Source organism: Lagopus muta, chromosome 28, assembly GCF_023343835.1.
Source record: "Lagopus muta isolate bLagMut1 chromosome 28, bLagMut1 primary, whole genome shotgun sequence".
Taxonomy (NCBI): Eukaryota; Metazoa; Chordata; class Aves; order Galliformes; family Phasianidae; genus Lagopus; species Lagopus muta.
The window spans coordinates 1,795,699-1,809,705 of record NC_064460.1 but is presented as its reverse complement, the minus strand read 5'-3'; the positions used below and the strand labels follow the sequence as shown (position 1 = coordinate 1,809,705).

Below are 14,007 nucleotides of genomic sequence, written 5' to 3'. Positions count from 1 at the left end.
CTGGAGGTGGCCACAGCTCTGGAGGCTTTGGGTCGAGCTCCGGCAGTGGCCGAAGCAGTCCTCACGGTGGAGGGCTGAGCTCTGGAGGGAGCAGTGGCTCTGGCAGGAGAGGGTCCATTTCAGGAGAAGGAGGGAGCTCAGGTCATGGGGGATCGAGCTATGGCAGTGGAAGTGGAGGCTCCATCTGCGGAGGAGGAGGCTCTGGCTCTGGCTCTGGGTCAGGTTCTGGAGGAAGCTTTGGCAGTGGTGGGTCCTCGTCTGGAGGCGGCCACAGCTCCGGAGGCATTGGGTCGAGCTCTGGCAGTGGATCTGGCAGAAGGGGTTCTATTTCTGGTGGAGGTGGAAGCTCAGATCATGGCGGTTCCAGCCATGGCAGTGGAAGTGGAGGCTCTATCTGTAGAGGAGGAAGCTCTGGCTCTGGGTCAGGATCTGGGGGTGGGTATGGAAGTGGTGGTTCATCACCTGGAGGTGGCCACAGCTCTGGAGGCTTTGGATCGAGCTCCGGCAGTGGCCGAAGCAGTCCTCACGGTGGAGGGCTGAGCTCTGGAGGGAGCAGTGTCTCTGGCAGGAGAGGGTCCATTTCAGGAGAAGGAGGGAGCTCAGGTCATGGGGGATCGAGCTATGGCAGTGGAAGTGGAGGCTCCATCTGCGGAGGAGGAGGCTCTGGCTCTGGGTCAGGATCTGGAGGAAGCTTTGGCAGTGGTGGGTCCTCGTCTGGAGGTGGCCACAGCTCTGGAGGCTTTGGGTCGAGCTCTGGCAGTGGATCTGGCAGAAGGGGGTCTATTTCTGGTGGAGGTGGAAGCTCAGGTCATGGCGGTTCCAGCCATGGCAGTGGAAGTGGAGGATCTATCTGTAGAGGAGGGAGCTCTGGCTCTGGGTGGGGATCTGGGGGTGGCTATGGAAGTGGTGGTTCGTCAGCTGGAGGTGGCCACAGCTCTGGAGGCTTTGGGTCGAGCTCCGGCAGTGGCCGAAGCAGTCCTCACGGTGGAGGGCTGAGCTCTGGAGGGAGCAGTGGCTCTGGCAGGAGAGGGTCCATTTCAGGAGAAGGAGGGAGCTCAGGTCATGGGGGATCGAGCTATGGCAGTGGAAGTGGAGGCTCCATCTGCGGAGGAGGAGGCTCTGGCTCTGGGTCAGGATCTGGAGGAAGCTTTGGCAGTGGTGGGCCCTCGTCTGGAGGTGGCCACAGCTCCGGAGGCTTTGGGTCGAGCTCTGGCAGTGGATCTGGCAGGAGGGGTTCTATTTCTGGTGGAGGTGGAAGCTCAGGTCATGGCGGTTCCAGCCATGGCAGTGGAAGTGGAGGCTCTATCTGTAGAGGAGGAAGCTCTGGCTCTGGGTCAGGATCTCGGGGTGGCTATGGAAGTGGTGGTTCATCACCTGGAGGTGGCCACAGCTCTGGAGGCTTTGGGTCGAGCTCCGGCAGTGGCCGAAGCAGTCCTCACGGTGGAGGGCTGAGCTCTGGAGGGAGCAGTGGCTCTGGCAGGAGAGGGTCCATTTCAGGAGAAGGAGGGAGCTCAGGTCATGGGGGATCGAGCTATGGCAGTGGAAGTGGAGGCTCCATCTGCGGAGGAGGAGGCTCTGGCTCTGGGTCAGGATCTGGAGGAAGCTTTGGCAGTGGTGGGTCCTCGTCTGGAGGCGGCCACAGCTCTGGAGGCTTTGGGTCAAGCTCTGGCAGTGGATCTGGCAGAAGGGGGTCTATTTCTGGTGGAGGTGGAAGCTCAGGTCATGGCGGTTCCAGCCATGGCAGTGGAAGTGGAGGCTCTATCTGTAGAGGAGGAAGCTCTGGCTCTGGGTCGGGATCTGGTGGTAGCTATGGAAGTGGTGGTTCGTCACCTGGAGGTGGCCACAGCTCTGGAGGCTTTGGGTCGAGCTCCGGCAGTGGCCGAAGCAGTCCTCACGGTGGAGGGCTGAGCTCTGGAGGGAGCAGTGGCTCTGGCAGGAGAGGGTCCATTTCAGGAGAAGGAGGGAGCTCAGGTCATGGGGGATCGAGCTATGGCAGTGGAAGTGGAGGCTCCATCTGCGGAGGAGGAGGCTCTGGCTCTGGCTCTGGGTCAGGTTCTGGAGGAAGCTTTGGCAGTGGTGGGTCCTCGTCTGGAGGTGGCCACAGCTCCGGAGGCTTTGGGTCGAGCTCTGGCAGTGGATCTGGCAGGAGGGGGTCTATTTCTGGTGGAGGTGGAAGCTCAGGTCATGGCGGTTCCAGCCATGGCAGTGGAAGTGGAGGCTCTATCTGTAGAGGAGGGAGCTCTGGCTCTGGGTGGGGATCTGGGGGTGGCTATGGAAGTGGTGGGTCAGTATCCCATGGTGCTGGGTCTTTCAGTGGAGGATCATGTATTTCTCCTGTTGGTCACAGCTCTGGTTGTTTGGGTTCAAGTTCTTTTGGTGAAGGTTATGGTTATGGTGGTTCTTGCTCTGGGGATATCTGTAGTTCTGGCACAGAGGGATATGGCGTTGAAAGCGGGCATTTTTCTGGAGGGGATGTATCTTACCAGGGTGGCGGTGAGTGTGGCGGATTTGAATATTACGGTCCTAGGGTTGAAACTCAAGAATGCAGCTCTGAGGTTGAGCCAGCTTGTCCTAGATGTGCATACTCGTCTGGCTCGGTTTTTGGCTCAGAGACTTCTGATTTTTCTGGTGATCCTTACCACAAGTAATTTTTTTCTGCTGGAATGGGAGAAAGGCTTTCCCCTTGCATTCAATGCAAGTGTGGCTTTTCTGTCCATCACTGGGTCACCTGTGACACTGACCATTTTTCTCCATATACAGCCATGTACTGAATTCTCCAATCTGCTGCACCTCTCTCTTGTGACTGTGTTTTGATGATTTGTCTTGTTTCCTTAGTCTTTTTCTGTAATGGCCTGATCACTTCAGCTCATTCTGTCTGGTGTTTTTTCTTTGCCAACTAAAAGCTTGACACCCTGTCCTGTGTCTGTGTGTCTATTTGTGAGTGCAGCTCTGACATCTATGAGACTTTTGAACCAACTGAATGAAATACAAAAAACATTTTATGGAGACCTGATCCAAAGTCAGGGCAAATTTATTAGAAACAGGATGACTTTTGATTGGTGGTGTGTAAGCTGACCGTCTGCTGTGAAGAAGGGTTTCAGGGTACACGTTCCATTGGCCAAATCCACAACCAGGACACCTGGATCCATCTCAGTTCATGGAAGCTCTCTATGAGGTTGGGTTTGGAAGGCATCTCTGGGCCCATCTAGTCCAACCCTTCTTCTCAAACAGGGCCATTCAGGTCACGGACCATGGGCCCAAGACAATATCCATTGTTTTTGGTTATTTTTGAGCAACCTCTTCCAGTGTTCATACTTACAATTAAATATTTCCTACTATTTAGCTGGAAGCTCTTGTCTTGCAGTTTATGCTCATTTCCTCTTCTCCTGGCAATGGGCACCACTGCAAGGAGACCTGGCTCTGTCCTATTTGCATCTTCTGATGATGGACAGAGCAGCTGAGGTTACCAGGAAGGTTTGTTCAAGAAGCTCAATGCAACGGTGTCATCTTAATTTTGCAACACTTAGATAACTGGAGTATCATAACCCACACCAGGAATATCTCTTGTCTATTCCCATTCAGAGAAAAAGGAGGAACCTCTAAACTGTTTTCCCAGGAAATCAGATTGTGAATAGCAGTGGGAAGGGCAGCCAGTGGCAGCTCTTTTCTGGGGTGTGAGGTGTTCCCTAGGCAGGAAATCCACTGTGGAGATCCATCTACAAATGTCCATCAAATCATGAAAGCTAGTAGAGAAGATTCACAGACACAAAAGCCTAAATCGAACCTTAATGATGTGGTCTGGAAGCAGCTTGAAATGCCCTTCAAACAGGGAGGGCTAGGAAAATTTCAGGCAAAACTGAGTTATCACTGCTCTCACCCAACGCAGAAAGCCCCACACATGTGGAAACTGCCAGCTGTTGTGGGGCTGTGCTGGAGGTTGTATTATCAAACCCTGATAAGATAAACTCAGGTTTTCATCCACACTGGCTCACACCCCACAGGTTCAGTGTGTGGGTGGTGTGAGTGCACCTCAGCTTGCACAATGCCCTGCAGAGCTGTGCTCGGATAGCTGGGACACTTTGCTCGCCTTGTTAATGGCTGCTGCAATGCCAGGCACTGAAACAGCTCAATTCTTCAGGACCCAAGGGGCAAGTTGCATCATTTTTACCTAACAGAGGAGATAAGACAATGCTCCTCTCCCACAGCAAAAACTGAAGGCCCCTTCTATTTTAAGTGCACCTTACAAAGTGTTGCTGGGCTTTTGTTTCACGCTTAAATTATGTACACAGGATGCCTGGAGCTTTTCATCTCTAATCCGTGCCATCAGAAGAAATAAAGAATTAATATGAACACTGTGGTCAGGTCTGTGGGTTTCTTTTTTTCTGATGCATTTTGTAGAGTGAAAGAGAGAAAAGGAAGAAGGTAGAGTCGACGGAGAGAAACAAGCATTTCTGGAGGCAGTTCAAAAGGTCTAATTTGTGCATCCACCTTAGTGCAGGATGAATCACTGCTGGAGATCAGACAAACCATCTGCTTCAGTTGACTTTGCAGGAGCCTGGGAGACCAATGTGGAAGAGAGATTGCTAACCCTGACCTTATATGAGGGCTGGATCAGCATTTCCACCACGTTGCTTTAAGTACTGTTTACACACTGGTAGTACATAGCCTTGAGTGCTGGGCTAATTTTGTGAACGAATGGTTTGGAAAGGTACATCAAAACCTGTTCTGCTTGTCAGCTGAGCTATAATGATATCTCCAGTTTCTGGAGATGAGTGTTTTGGCAACTCTTTCTACACCAAATTACCTGTGTGTAAAGGAGTAAAAAATCTGACCTAGAATTTAACATATCTAATAATATAATATTAAAAAAAAAAAAAATTGCAGAGAGTAGAGACCAGTGCCTACCTCTGCCCTCCTTCAGAGGGGGCTGTAGGGTCATGAGAAGCTGTAGGGTCATGAGGGATTGTTGGGCCATAAGGGGTTGTAGGGCCATGAGGATCTGTAGGACTATGAGAATCTGCAGGCCATGAGGAGCTGTAGGGTCATGAGGGGTTGTAGGGCCATTTCTGCTCTCAGATGCCACCAGATGGATAAGGTTGCACCCAGAGACATTTTGAATTTTGAAGGCTGAGTCAAAATCATGAGAACAAGGGCAGAAATTGAGACCTTCAGATCAACATGTTAAAGACTTGAGGTGGGTAGAAGCAGTCAGCTGTGAACATGTAACACTGCAGGAAGGACACATGAACAGCCTGGGCCTCAGCACGGTGTGAGCATCCAGAAACTCTGACAGTAGGAGCAAAGCTTCAGGTAGGAGGGGAGGACACCGAGATGGTGAAGATGACAGTAGGTCAGTGGTGGTAACTCTGCATTTAGAAAACATCCCAGGCTCACAGCCAACATCAGGGTACAAATCCATAAGGAATTTCACCTTCTTGCAAGACTGGGGACCTTGTCCCCACGCCATCCTTCCTCCCAAACGTTGCCCTCTGCAGGAGGGAGCCAGCCCTTGCTAGTTGTATCCTTGCAGAGTGTTGGAGGAGTTGTGAACAGGATCATGTCACCACCAAGAACTTAACCAGGAACCTTTCTGGGCAGGGCTGCTGAAGATGCAATAGATGCCACCACCTAGTGGGAGAAAGAAGTTGTGCTGCAGAGCTGGTTATGGAGCTCTCTCCCAACCTGACTGATAGAGTTTGAAGCTTGTGCCCAGTTTGCCAGAACAAAAAGTTCCCTCCTGATTTATTTTGGCAGAAAGCTGTGAAATTAGTCACAGCAACATCAGAATTGTGGGGCTTCTATATTTACTGCTGGGCCTCTTTCCAAAATTCCTGGTGATTAGAAGAAAATTAGCGAGCTGTGATCACCTTAATAGCCATTCCCCTTTCTGCTGGGTGCTCACAAACACGTACAACTCCTATCACCTGCAAGTGAGCTGCAGTAGCTGGGATTGCTGTGACAATGACATGGAGTCCCATCAGCAGGATGCAAGAGGAGAAGAGTTGTTGAATGCTAAACCTAGGTCATCTCCCTGAGCCAATGACACACACAAATTCTAGCTCCTGCAGCAAGTTGGGTGGGACGAGGTGAAGTTGGGAGAGGAGGGCAGAGCTGACTGTACGTCCCATTAAAGCACTGCTGAGCAGCAGGAAACAACCAAAAGGCTCATGTGGCACTGCTGCCTTCTGGGGACTCAAAGTCATGGGGGGACATCAGGACTTGGAGTCAGAGGTGAGGCTGCTCCAGACAGATGAACCTTTTGCTGTGTCTAGGGGAGCAAAAAGCAGAGTTCAGGAGTTTTACTCATCAAAGTGTGTCTAGGGAGAGAAAACTATTGAAAGCAGGAGCTGTAACCCTGTGGGCTCTGCACCACCAAGGGAATAAAAGCTTGGAGCTAACCCTGAGAGGTGCAAACACTCATTGCCAGGCGGAGCACCATGAGATCTCTGCTCCTAAGGTGCAGCAGAGTCACCAAGCATCACAACAGCCCGTCTCCGGGCCACAGGATGCAGCAAGGAGTTCTGTGGGAGACCAAGGAGAGACAGCCTGGAAGCATAAGATGAGCATGGAGTTGGAGCAGCTCCAGGCCAAGTCCTCCTCCTGGGCTCTGATCCTGCTCTTCCAGCTGGGACTGCCATGGACTCTGCCAGTATTTAAGCAGGCAAGTGAGACACCCAGGGCTTCAATCATTCCTGCTCTTCTATGCGTAGGTGTAATTGATAGTGCTGTCAAGAACCTGCAATTAAGCTGGTTGTCTTTCCAGCTACTGCATACCATCAATTATCTCTCTTGCTGGGCTAAGGGCAAACTGTTCCAGTGAAGAACATTTGCAAATAATGAGGTACAAGAAAACCTTTGACATCAGCCGCTCCTCAGACAGAATACCAGCAAGGTTTCTGGTAACCAGTTTTGCTTTTCGTCAGTCTTCTTGTGAAAGGTGGCAAGAAAGCCTTCCAATGAAACCAGGAAATGAACAACAACAACAAAAATCTCCTTGCTAAAGCCAGGAAAGAAATAAACGAAATAGTATGCTTTCCTTCCTTCCTTCCTTCCTTCCTTCCTTCCTTCCTTCCTTCCTTCCTTCCTTCCTTCCTTCCTTCCTTCCTTCCTTCCTTCCTTCCTTCCTTCCTTCCTTCCTTCCTTCCTTCCTTCCTTCCTTCCTTCCTTCCTTCCTTCCTTCCTTCCTTCCTTCCTTCCTTCCTTCCTTCCTTCCCTTTTTTCCAAAAATTGAAAAATTTGGCTGCTTCATTGCCAAAAATATTGATCAAGTTTTGAGCCTATTGAGAAGTTACACCTTAAGATGGCATAATAGAAGGGGAAAACCTCTTTTTCCAAACCCTCTGAAATGAAACCCTTTGCCTTTCTGTTTTGAAAGAGGCTTTAGAAAGATGCCACCAGGACAGAGATGTAATCTTGGCTCCACCCTGAGGCACTGTGAGGATCTCAGCAAAGGTATTAAAATTATCAGCCTTTTCTTCCCCATCTGTCAAGCAACCCTAATAAATCATTTTTATTTGCCTTGAGGTATCTTGACTTTTAATTACAAGCTCAAATATAAAGGATAGTGACAGGGAATAGCCATAGAGCAGCTGTATTAATAAGGTGCGTGGTTTTGAATGGTTGCTGCTCCATTTGCTGCCTTCCCACCAAGGCCAAGCCTACCACTGCTCCCAATTAAATGGTTAGCAAGCATCCAGCTAACAGCTTTGTGGCTAAGCCTCCTGCTTTCTAGAGTATTTATGATCTTCAAGAAATCTCTTTTTTTTTTTTTTGTGTTGATTTATTCTATACAATCAGGGTTAAAAACTTAGTGAGAAGATACAGCTGCACTTATCTGTACTTCTAAAAGTTGGGCATCTAAGCCTGACCTCATCATTTTAGGCTTTCATTGCAGTCAGTGAAGAAGAGAAAGGCTCTCTGGAGAGCTATCTCGGCGCAGCTTAGCATCGAAAGTTAGAGGAGGTGACTCATGCTCAACCAGTGATGTTCTTTAACAAGGGATGGTGCGTAGAGGGCTATGTAGAAAGAATTATTCACACTCCTGTGTGAGGAAATCTGTGTCCCAGTCCACCCCGTGTCCCAGCTTCGAGGTGTCATGCCTGGTGGACACATCCCGTCTTTGCTACTCTGTGAAAGACTTGGAATTACAGAATCTTAGAATTATTAGGGCTGGAGAAGACCTCTAAGATCAGCAAGTCTGACCACCAGCCCATCCCCACCATGCCCACTCACAGGATCATTCAAGTTGGAAAAGACCTGCAAGATCATCCAGTCCAGTGGTTGACTCAACCCACCATGCCTGCTGAGCCAGGTCCCTCAGTGCCACCAAGAGTCTCCATGGCTCTTGAACACCTCCAGCAATGGTGACCCCCACCACCTTCCTGGGCAGTCTGTGCCAATGCCTGACCACTCTTTCTGAGAATAAATTTCCCTAATAACCAGCCCAAGACTCAGAGAATCCTAAGGGAGTGGCTACAAAAGGAGCAGATAATGCAAAACTCAGTTTTAATTTGCTGTCCAACAGAAAATTGCCCTACAAACTTTCCTTCACAGAGTGGGAGATTCTCTCAAGGGTGATTAATGGAAGGAAGGATGACAAGATGAGAAAAAGAAGAATCCTTGCAAAACTCAGCCCACGGTGTCCTCAAGGCTGGGAAGGCAAGCAAAGCAATTTACAAACAGCAAAATTCCATAGGATTTCACAAATGTTCAGTATTGTTTTGCATATTTAAACTTATGAATTGCTGCCAGGTGAGGCAAACCTCGCAAAAACCCCAAATTATTTATCTGCCTTAACCAAGCCCTGCTCCTGAGATGTGTATAAAGGTGGTGCTCGGGGGTGGCAGAGCAGAGGGGCCCTTTTGGAGCTGCCTGCTCCACTCTCTTCCTGCAGCCCTGTGTCCTTCATCCTCTCTTGGGTCACATCAGCCAGCATGAGCCAGCAGCTTGCAGCTGGAAGGGCTCTCCATGGAAGGAAGTTCTCAGCATCTTCTGCTGGTGGTGGCATGAGCTGCTGCCGGAGCACTGCCTTCCCCTCCACTGCTCCGTTTGGAAGAGGTTATGGAACCTGGAGCAGCCAAAGCCTGCAAAACGTGGATGGGTGTAAATGGATTTCTTCTGGTGTTCGTGCCAGTGGTGAGGGAGGGAAGCATGGGAGAATGCTGGGCTTCCCTGGCTGTGGAAGGGAAGGCATTCGTGCAGTGCGTGTCAATGAGAACCTGCTGCGGCCGCTTGATGTGAAGATCGACCCCGAAATCCAGCGCATCAGAAGGCAGGAGAGAGAGGAAATGAGGAGCCTCAATAACCAGTTTGCCTGTTTGATTGACAAGGTGAGAGATGGGGAAAGATTAAAAGAGTGATGAGGTTTAAGTATAGAGGAAAGCTATTCGTGCTTGGGTCTTTCATTCCTTTCCTTCTCCTGTCCCATTCTTTGTATCACAAGCTGTTTTAATACGTATGGCTCCATTGCCGTGAGCTGTAAGTGCAGATCTAGCTGATAATGTAATTTTAATCTGATTACTATTATGCTTTGACAAGCTGCCATTAATGGCAGAAGGGAGCTGTTCCTCTAAGGGATCTGCCTGAACTCCTGCACTGCTGCCCTCTCTGTGTGCAGGTAGACCTTGTAAGCTGCATTGCCTCCTACCCACAAATGATGGTTTCCTTTATCAGCCTGCTGATCTGCTTAAAGAGCCCACGGTTCCTTAGCAGCCACAGAGGCTGTGGGGCTTTCTTGGAGAATGGCAGAGCAGCACTCCCAGCTTGCTTTAGCATTCTTGGGTGGCAAAGCCTCCAGTGCTCCCCTTTTGTCCTTTTGTTGCCTTCAAACCATAATTTGTCCCTGGAGCATGAACTCAGGAGAGAATGTGTGTTCCCTCACATTTATCTGGTCCCCATATAATATGCCTTCACACATGCTTTGCATTCTGAACTCAGGTGCAGCATCTGGAGCAGCAGAACAGGCTGCTGGCCACCAAATGGGCCCTCCTCCAAAAGCACCTCCTGCCATCCCAGAAGAACTTTAAGCACGTCTTCAACACTTTCATCTGCAGCCTTCAGAGGAGGCTGGACTCACTGCTGCACGAGCAGGAGCAGATGGAGCTGGAGCTGAACAACACTGAGAAGCTCATTGAAGAGGTCAAATGCAAGTGAGTTCCCAGGGTAGAGAGCTGAAACAGCTTCTCCAGCTGGACTTCCTTTTGTCAGTACCAACAAACTTCTGTCTGATAAAGGCTGAGATCCCAAAGAAACCAAACTCCCCCAGTACGCAGACAAGGCTGCAGCCTCAGGGTGACCCAGCAACTGGTCCCAATCTCTTCCCCAACAGATATGAGCAGGAGGTGAACAGATGCACAGCTGCTGAGACTGAGCTTGTGCTGCTGAAGAAGGTAAGGAATTCGGGTGGGCAGAAAGGATGGGTTGAGGTATCCAAGGAGTTTCCTCAGACCTGGTGCTTGCAAGACATGGGTCAGGTTTTGAGAATGCTGAAAGTCATTGCACAAGTGTGGATTCAGAAAAAAATTCCCCATTACATCACCTGAACAAAATCTCTTAGGCTAAAAACTTAATGAAGTTACCCTCAATGCTGGAACTCTTTTAGGATGTGGACTGTGTCTACCTCACCAAAGCAGAGCTGGAAGCGAAGCTGGAAACCCTCAAGCAGCAGACAGAGCTCCTGAAGTGTGTGTCTGCTCAGGTATGGATGCTCCTCTTCCATTCTTGCAGACGTTCCTATAAACCTCTCCTTGTCTACCCTGATGTAGGCCTGATTAAACCAACCCAGCAGACTCCCTCTGAGAGGCAATGGGAACAAGGAAGCCTTTGAGACCTTAAAAGAACTCCTTCTAGCTGCATGCATGACCAAATCAAGTCACAGCTCATGGGCTCTGGCTCCAGACAAACTCCCAGTGATGGTGACTCTTTCATTGGAATGTGAGATAAGAAATGCTGACAGCTTCTTCTTATGGCTCCTAGGGAACTGCTGAGCTGGAGAAAAGTCTCTGTGACACCTCTGTTGTGGTGAAAATGGACAACAGCCAAAGCCTGGGCACAGAGGGCATCCTCAGGGGCATTGAGCTGTGGTATGAAGATGCAGCACAGAAAAGCAAGGCGGAATTGGAAGCACTGTACAGAGCTAGGGTAAGTTGTAACAACCAGGAACACACTGTTAGCTCTGTAGGTGCCAAATGTAGTAGCTCAGAGGCAATGACTTCATTCATTGTGTCTTGAGTATGTGACTTCCAGACTTAGATTTCCATTCTTCTAAACCTGATGGAATCTCCAAGTCAGGAGATCATCCCCCAAATGCCCACAGTGCAATAGGACAGCACTGAGCTGTGCACGGAATGGGGAGGTGGTGGGTGAGCTGAGCTCTGAGGGCTGCAGGAGGAATGCTCTGTTTGCTGCTGACCGCCTCAGGAGCTCTATGCACGAGAACTTTCCTCAAGTTTGGAAACAGAGGAAAGGCTCCTATGTTGCAAACACCACCAGTGCTTTCTGCCAGCTCTGTCTTTTCTGTCAGTACCAAGAGCTCGAGGAGGCAAAGAGGAAGCAATGCAGTGAACTGAAGTCCCACCAGCAAGAGATTGAGGAGCTGAGTTTTGTGATGCAGAGATGGCAGAGGGACCTTGAGAACGTGAAGAACCAGGTACAATGGGCTGCATTTACCCTTGAAAATGTACCTTCTTTTATCCTAAGTGTGGGATACCAAGTCTTGTTTTCTGCATCTCTTACATTTCTTCTGTTTTCATGTAAGAGCACGGTCTCATTGCCATAAGGAACTTAGCACTGCCAAGCAGGGAAGAAGGGTTATCTGCTGGCCTATTCTCTGTTGGATTGATTGCAAAAAATCATGGAGCCATATTAGATGTTTGGAATTGCTACAGCACTCAAACAATTGCTTCAGTGAGAATTCCAGCGGGAGACAATGCTTCTGACACAGGTTCAAAGCATCCAATAGGTTGGGTAGAATTATGAGTCACCAGTAATTCAGCAAACATAGTAACCTGTGCAATTTTCAGACCATCTGATTCATTAAATATTTTATAACGGGAAGTAATGGAAAACCTTAATTATTAGTTCCAATTAGAACAAAGTGTTAGTATCCTCGAAGCAAAGCTTAGCACAGTAAGGAGACATGCTCAGCCTTTCTTTAGTATTTCAGAATCGATACTTGATTTTGGAAGCGTTTGGCTTTCGGAAAAACGACACCAATAATTCCCAGATTACAAATGATTTCGGACTCCTGAAAGAGGAGAGAATTTAGGTTTTGCAGATGATTATGGAAAATAAGGATTCATTTATTGCCCACACAGGTGTCAACTCTGCAGACATCTGTTAGTGACACTGAGCAGCGTGGGGACCGTGCTCTGAAGGATGCGCAGGAGAAGCACAGTGAGCTGCAGAATGCCCTCCAGAAGGCCAAGGATGAGCTGGCTTGCATGCTGCAGAATTACCAGGAGCTGCTGAATGTCAAGCTGGCCCTGGACATTGAGATCGCCACCTATAAGACTTTGTTGGAGGGTGAAGAGAGCAGGTGGGTTCCTCTATAATGAGTGAGCAGTCTTCAGCCCCCAGGGCTCTAAGCGTAGACAAGAAGATTGGAAAACACTAGAGATGCAAGTTATGTGATGGATAATCTTCTGATAATGTTTGGTGGTAGGCTAAGGAAACTGGCATTGTTCAGTCTGGAAAAGAGGAGGATCAGAGGAGACTTTATTGCTCCCTTCAGCTCCCTGAAAGGAGGTTGTGGTGGGGTGGGGGTTGCTCCCTTCTCTCAGGTGCAGTGGTAGGATGAGAGATAGGCCTCAAATTGTACCAGGGGAGAGTCAGGTTGGCTGCTAGGAACAATTTCTCCTCTGAAAGAGTGGTTATGCACCAGCACAGGCTGCTCAGGGAGGTGGTGTGGTCACTGTACTGGAGTGGTTCAAGAACCATGGAGATGTGGCACTGAGGGACGTGGTCAGTGGGCATGGTGGGATGGGTTGGGGGTGGACTGGATGGTCTTAGAGGTCTTTTCCAACCTTCAATGGTTCTATGATTTTCTTGCCCTTCAGGTTGCGCACTGGGTGCCCTGTGAGAATGTGTAAGTAAGCTCCAGGTTTTCCATTTTCCTTACAACACTGCAAAAGCCAGGGGGTGATTTGCAGGGACATAAAGCAGGATTTGCATTATTCACATGGAAATAAGTCCCACTCAGTGGTTCAGTTTGTGTTTCCCCATGGCAGTGATCACGACACCGTGCAACACCTCCTCTGGCTGCAGCACCGGCCTGGGACATGGACCTCGTGCAGCCAGCAGAAGACGTGGGTCCTCCCCTGGTGCCAGCAGAGCATCCCAACCTGGGGATGATGGTGTCTATCACAAAGGGTCCACCAGCGCTGCAGGCAAGAAATGTCTCCCCAGTGCTCCCAGATGCGGCTGCTTCCCAAGGGGCCACCAATGGAGCTGTGGAGGTGGGGCCCACGCTGGCCAGAGCTCAGCCCATGTGAGCACTGCTGAGCTCTGCTGTGGGACTGCAGGGAGCTCAGAGAGCTCAGCTCAGCCATCAGCACCTTGCCGGATAGGAGCGAGGATCTCAGCTGGGACGCCGTGCTCCAGGAGCACCACCCGTGTCTGAGCTCCAGATCTGAGAGGATGCAAGATCCAAAGTAGAGAATGAAAGCTCTGCTCCACCTCAGTTCCGCCTTGTGTGAGGGGAACAGACATCAGGAAATCACATCAGAGCAGCCCCACCAGGATCGCATCAAAAAAGGAATGCTTAGAACATGCTGCTTCTCTATAAGCACTTATATTATCACTCAATCTCAGCTTCCCACCAGCCTTTTCTTTTTTCCCAATTAAAGCTTCGCTTTCTATGAAACGAGTTATGACATTTAAAGCAAAAGCCTTTCCCTAGAGTGCTTCAGCAAGAGAGGAGGGGCCAGACTGCTGTGTGCTCTTTGTGCACTGTCTTGGAGCATCTTTGTCATCCTCATGCAGGCAGGAAAGTCATAAAAGAAAACTCAA

At 49.7% G+C, this 14,007-nt stretch overlaps 1 protein-coding gene across 1 annotated transcript; it reads left to right on the top strand.

Annotated features, from left to right (window-relative positions):
- Window positions 1-1,989: 1,989 nt before the first annotated feature.
- Window positions 1,990-13,618, top strand: LOC125685379 (keratin, type II cytoskeletal 7-like). Its single transcript, XM_048928373.1, has 11 exons — window positions 1,990-2,280; window positions 6,428-6,665; window positions 8,815-9,329; window positions 9,937-10,148; window positions 10,328-10,388; window positions 10,601-10,696; window positions 10,975-11,139; window positions 11,522-11,647; window positions 12,315-12,535; window positions 13,056-13,084; window positions 13,227-13,618. The coding sequence occupies exons 1-11, from the start codon at window positions 1,990-1,992 to the stop codon at window positions 13,616-13,618; spliced, it is 2,346 nt and encodes a 781-aa protein (XP_048784330.1).
- Window positions 13,619-14,007: the final 389 nt, after the last annotated feature.

What these genes read in the sequence shown, in the direction of transcription:
- LOC125685379 (XM_048928373.1), top strand. Translation starts at nt 1,990, where the DNA reads ATGGCAGTGGAAGTGGAGGCTCCATCTGCGGAGGAGGAGGCTCTGGCT. An exon ending in AGCTTGTGCTGCTGAAGAAG is followed by an intron (nt 10,389 to 10,600) that starts GTAAGGAATTCG and finishes GAACTCTTTTAG; the next exon opens with GATGTGGACTGTGTCTACCT. An exon ending in AAGCACTGTACAGAGCTAGG is followed by an intron (nt 11,140 to 11,521) that starts GTAAGTTGTAAC and finishes CTTTTCTGTCAG; the next exon opens with TACCAAGAGCTCGAGGAGGC.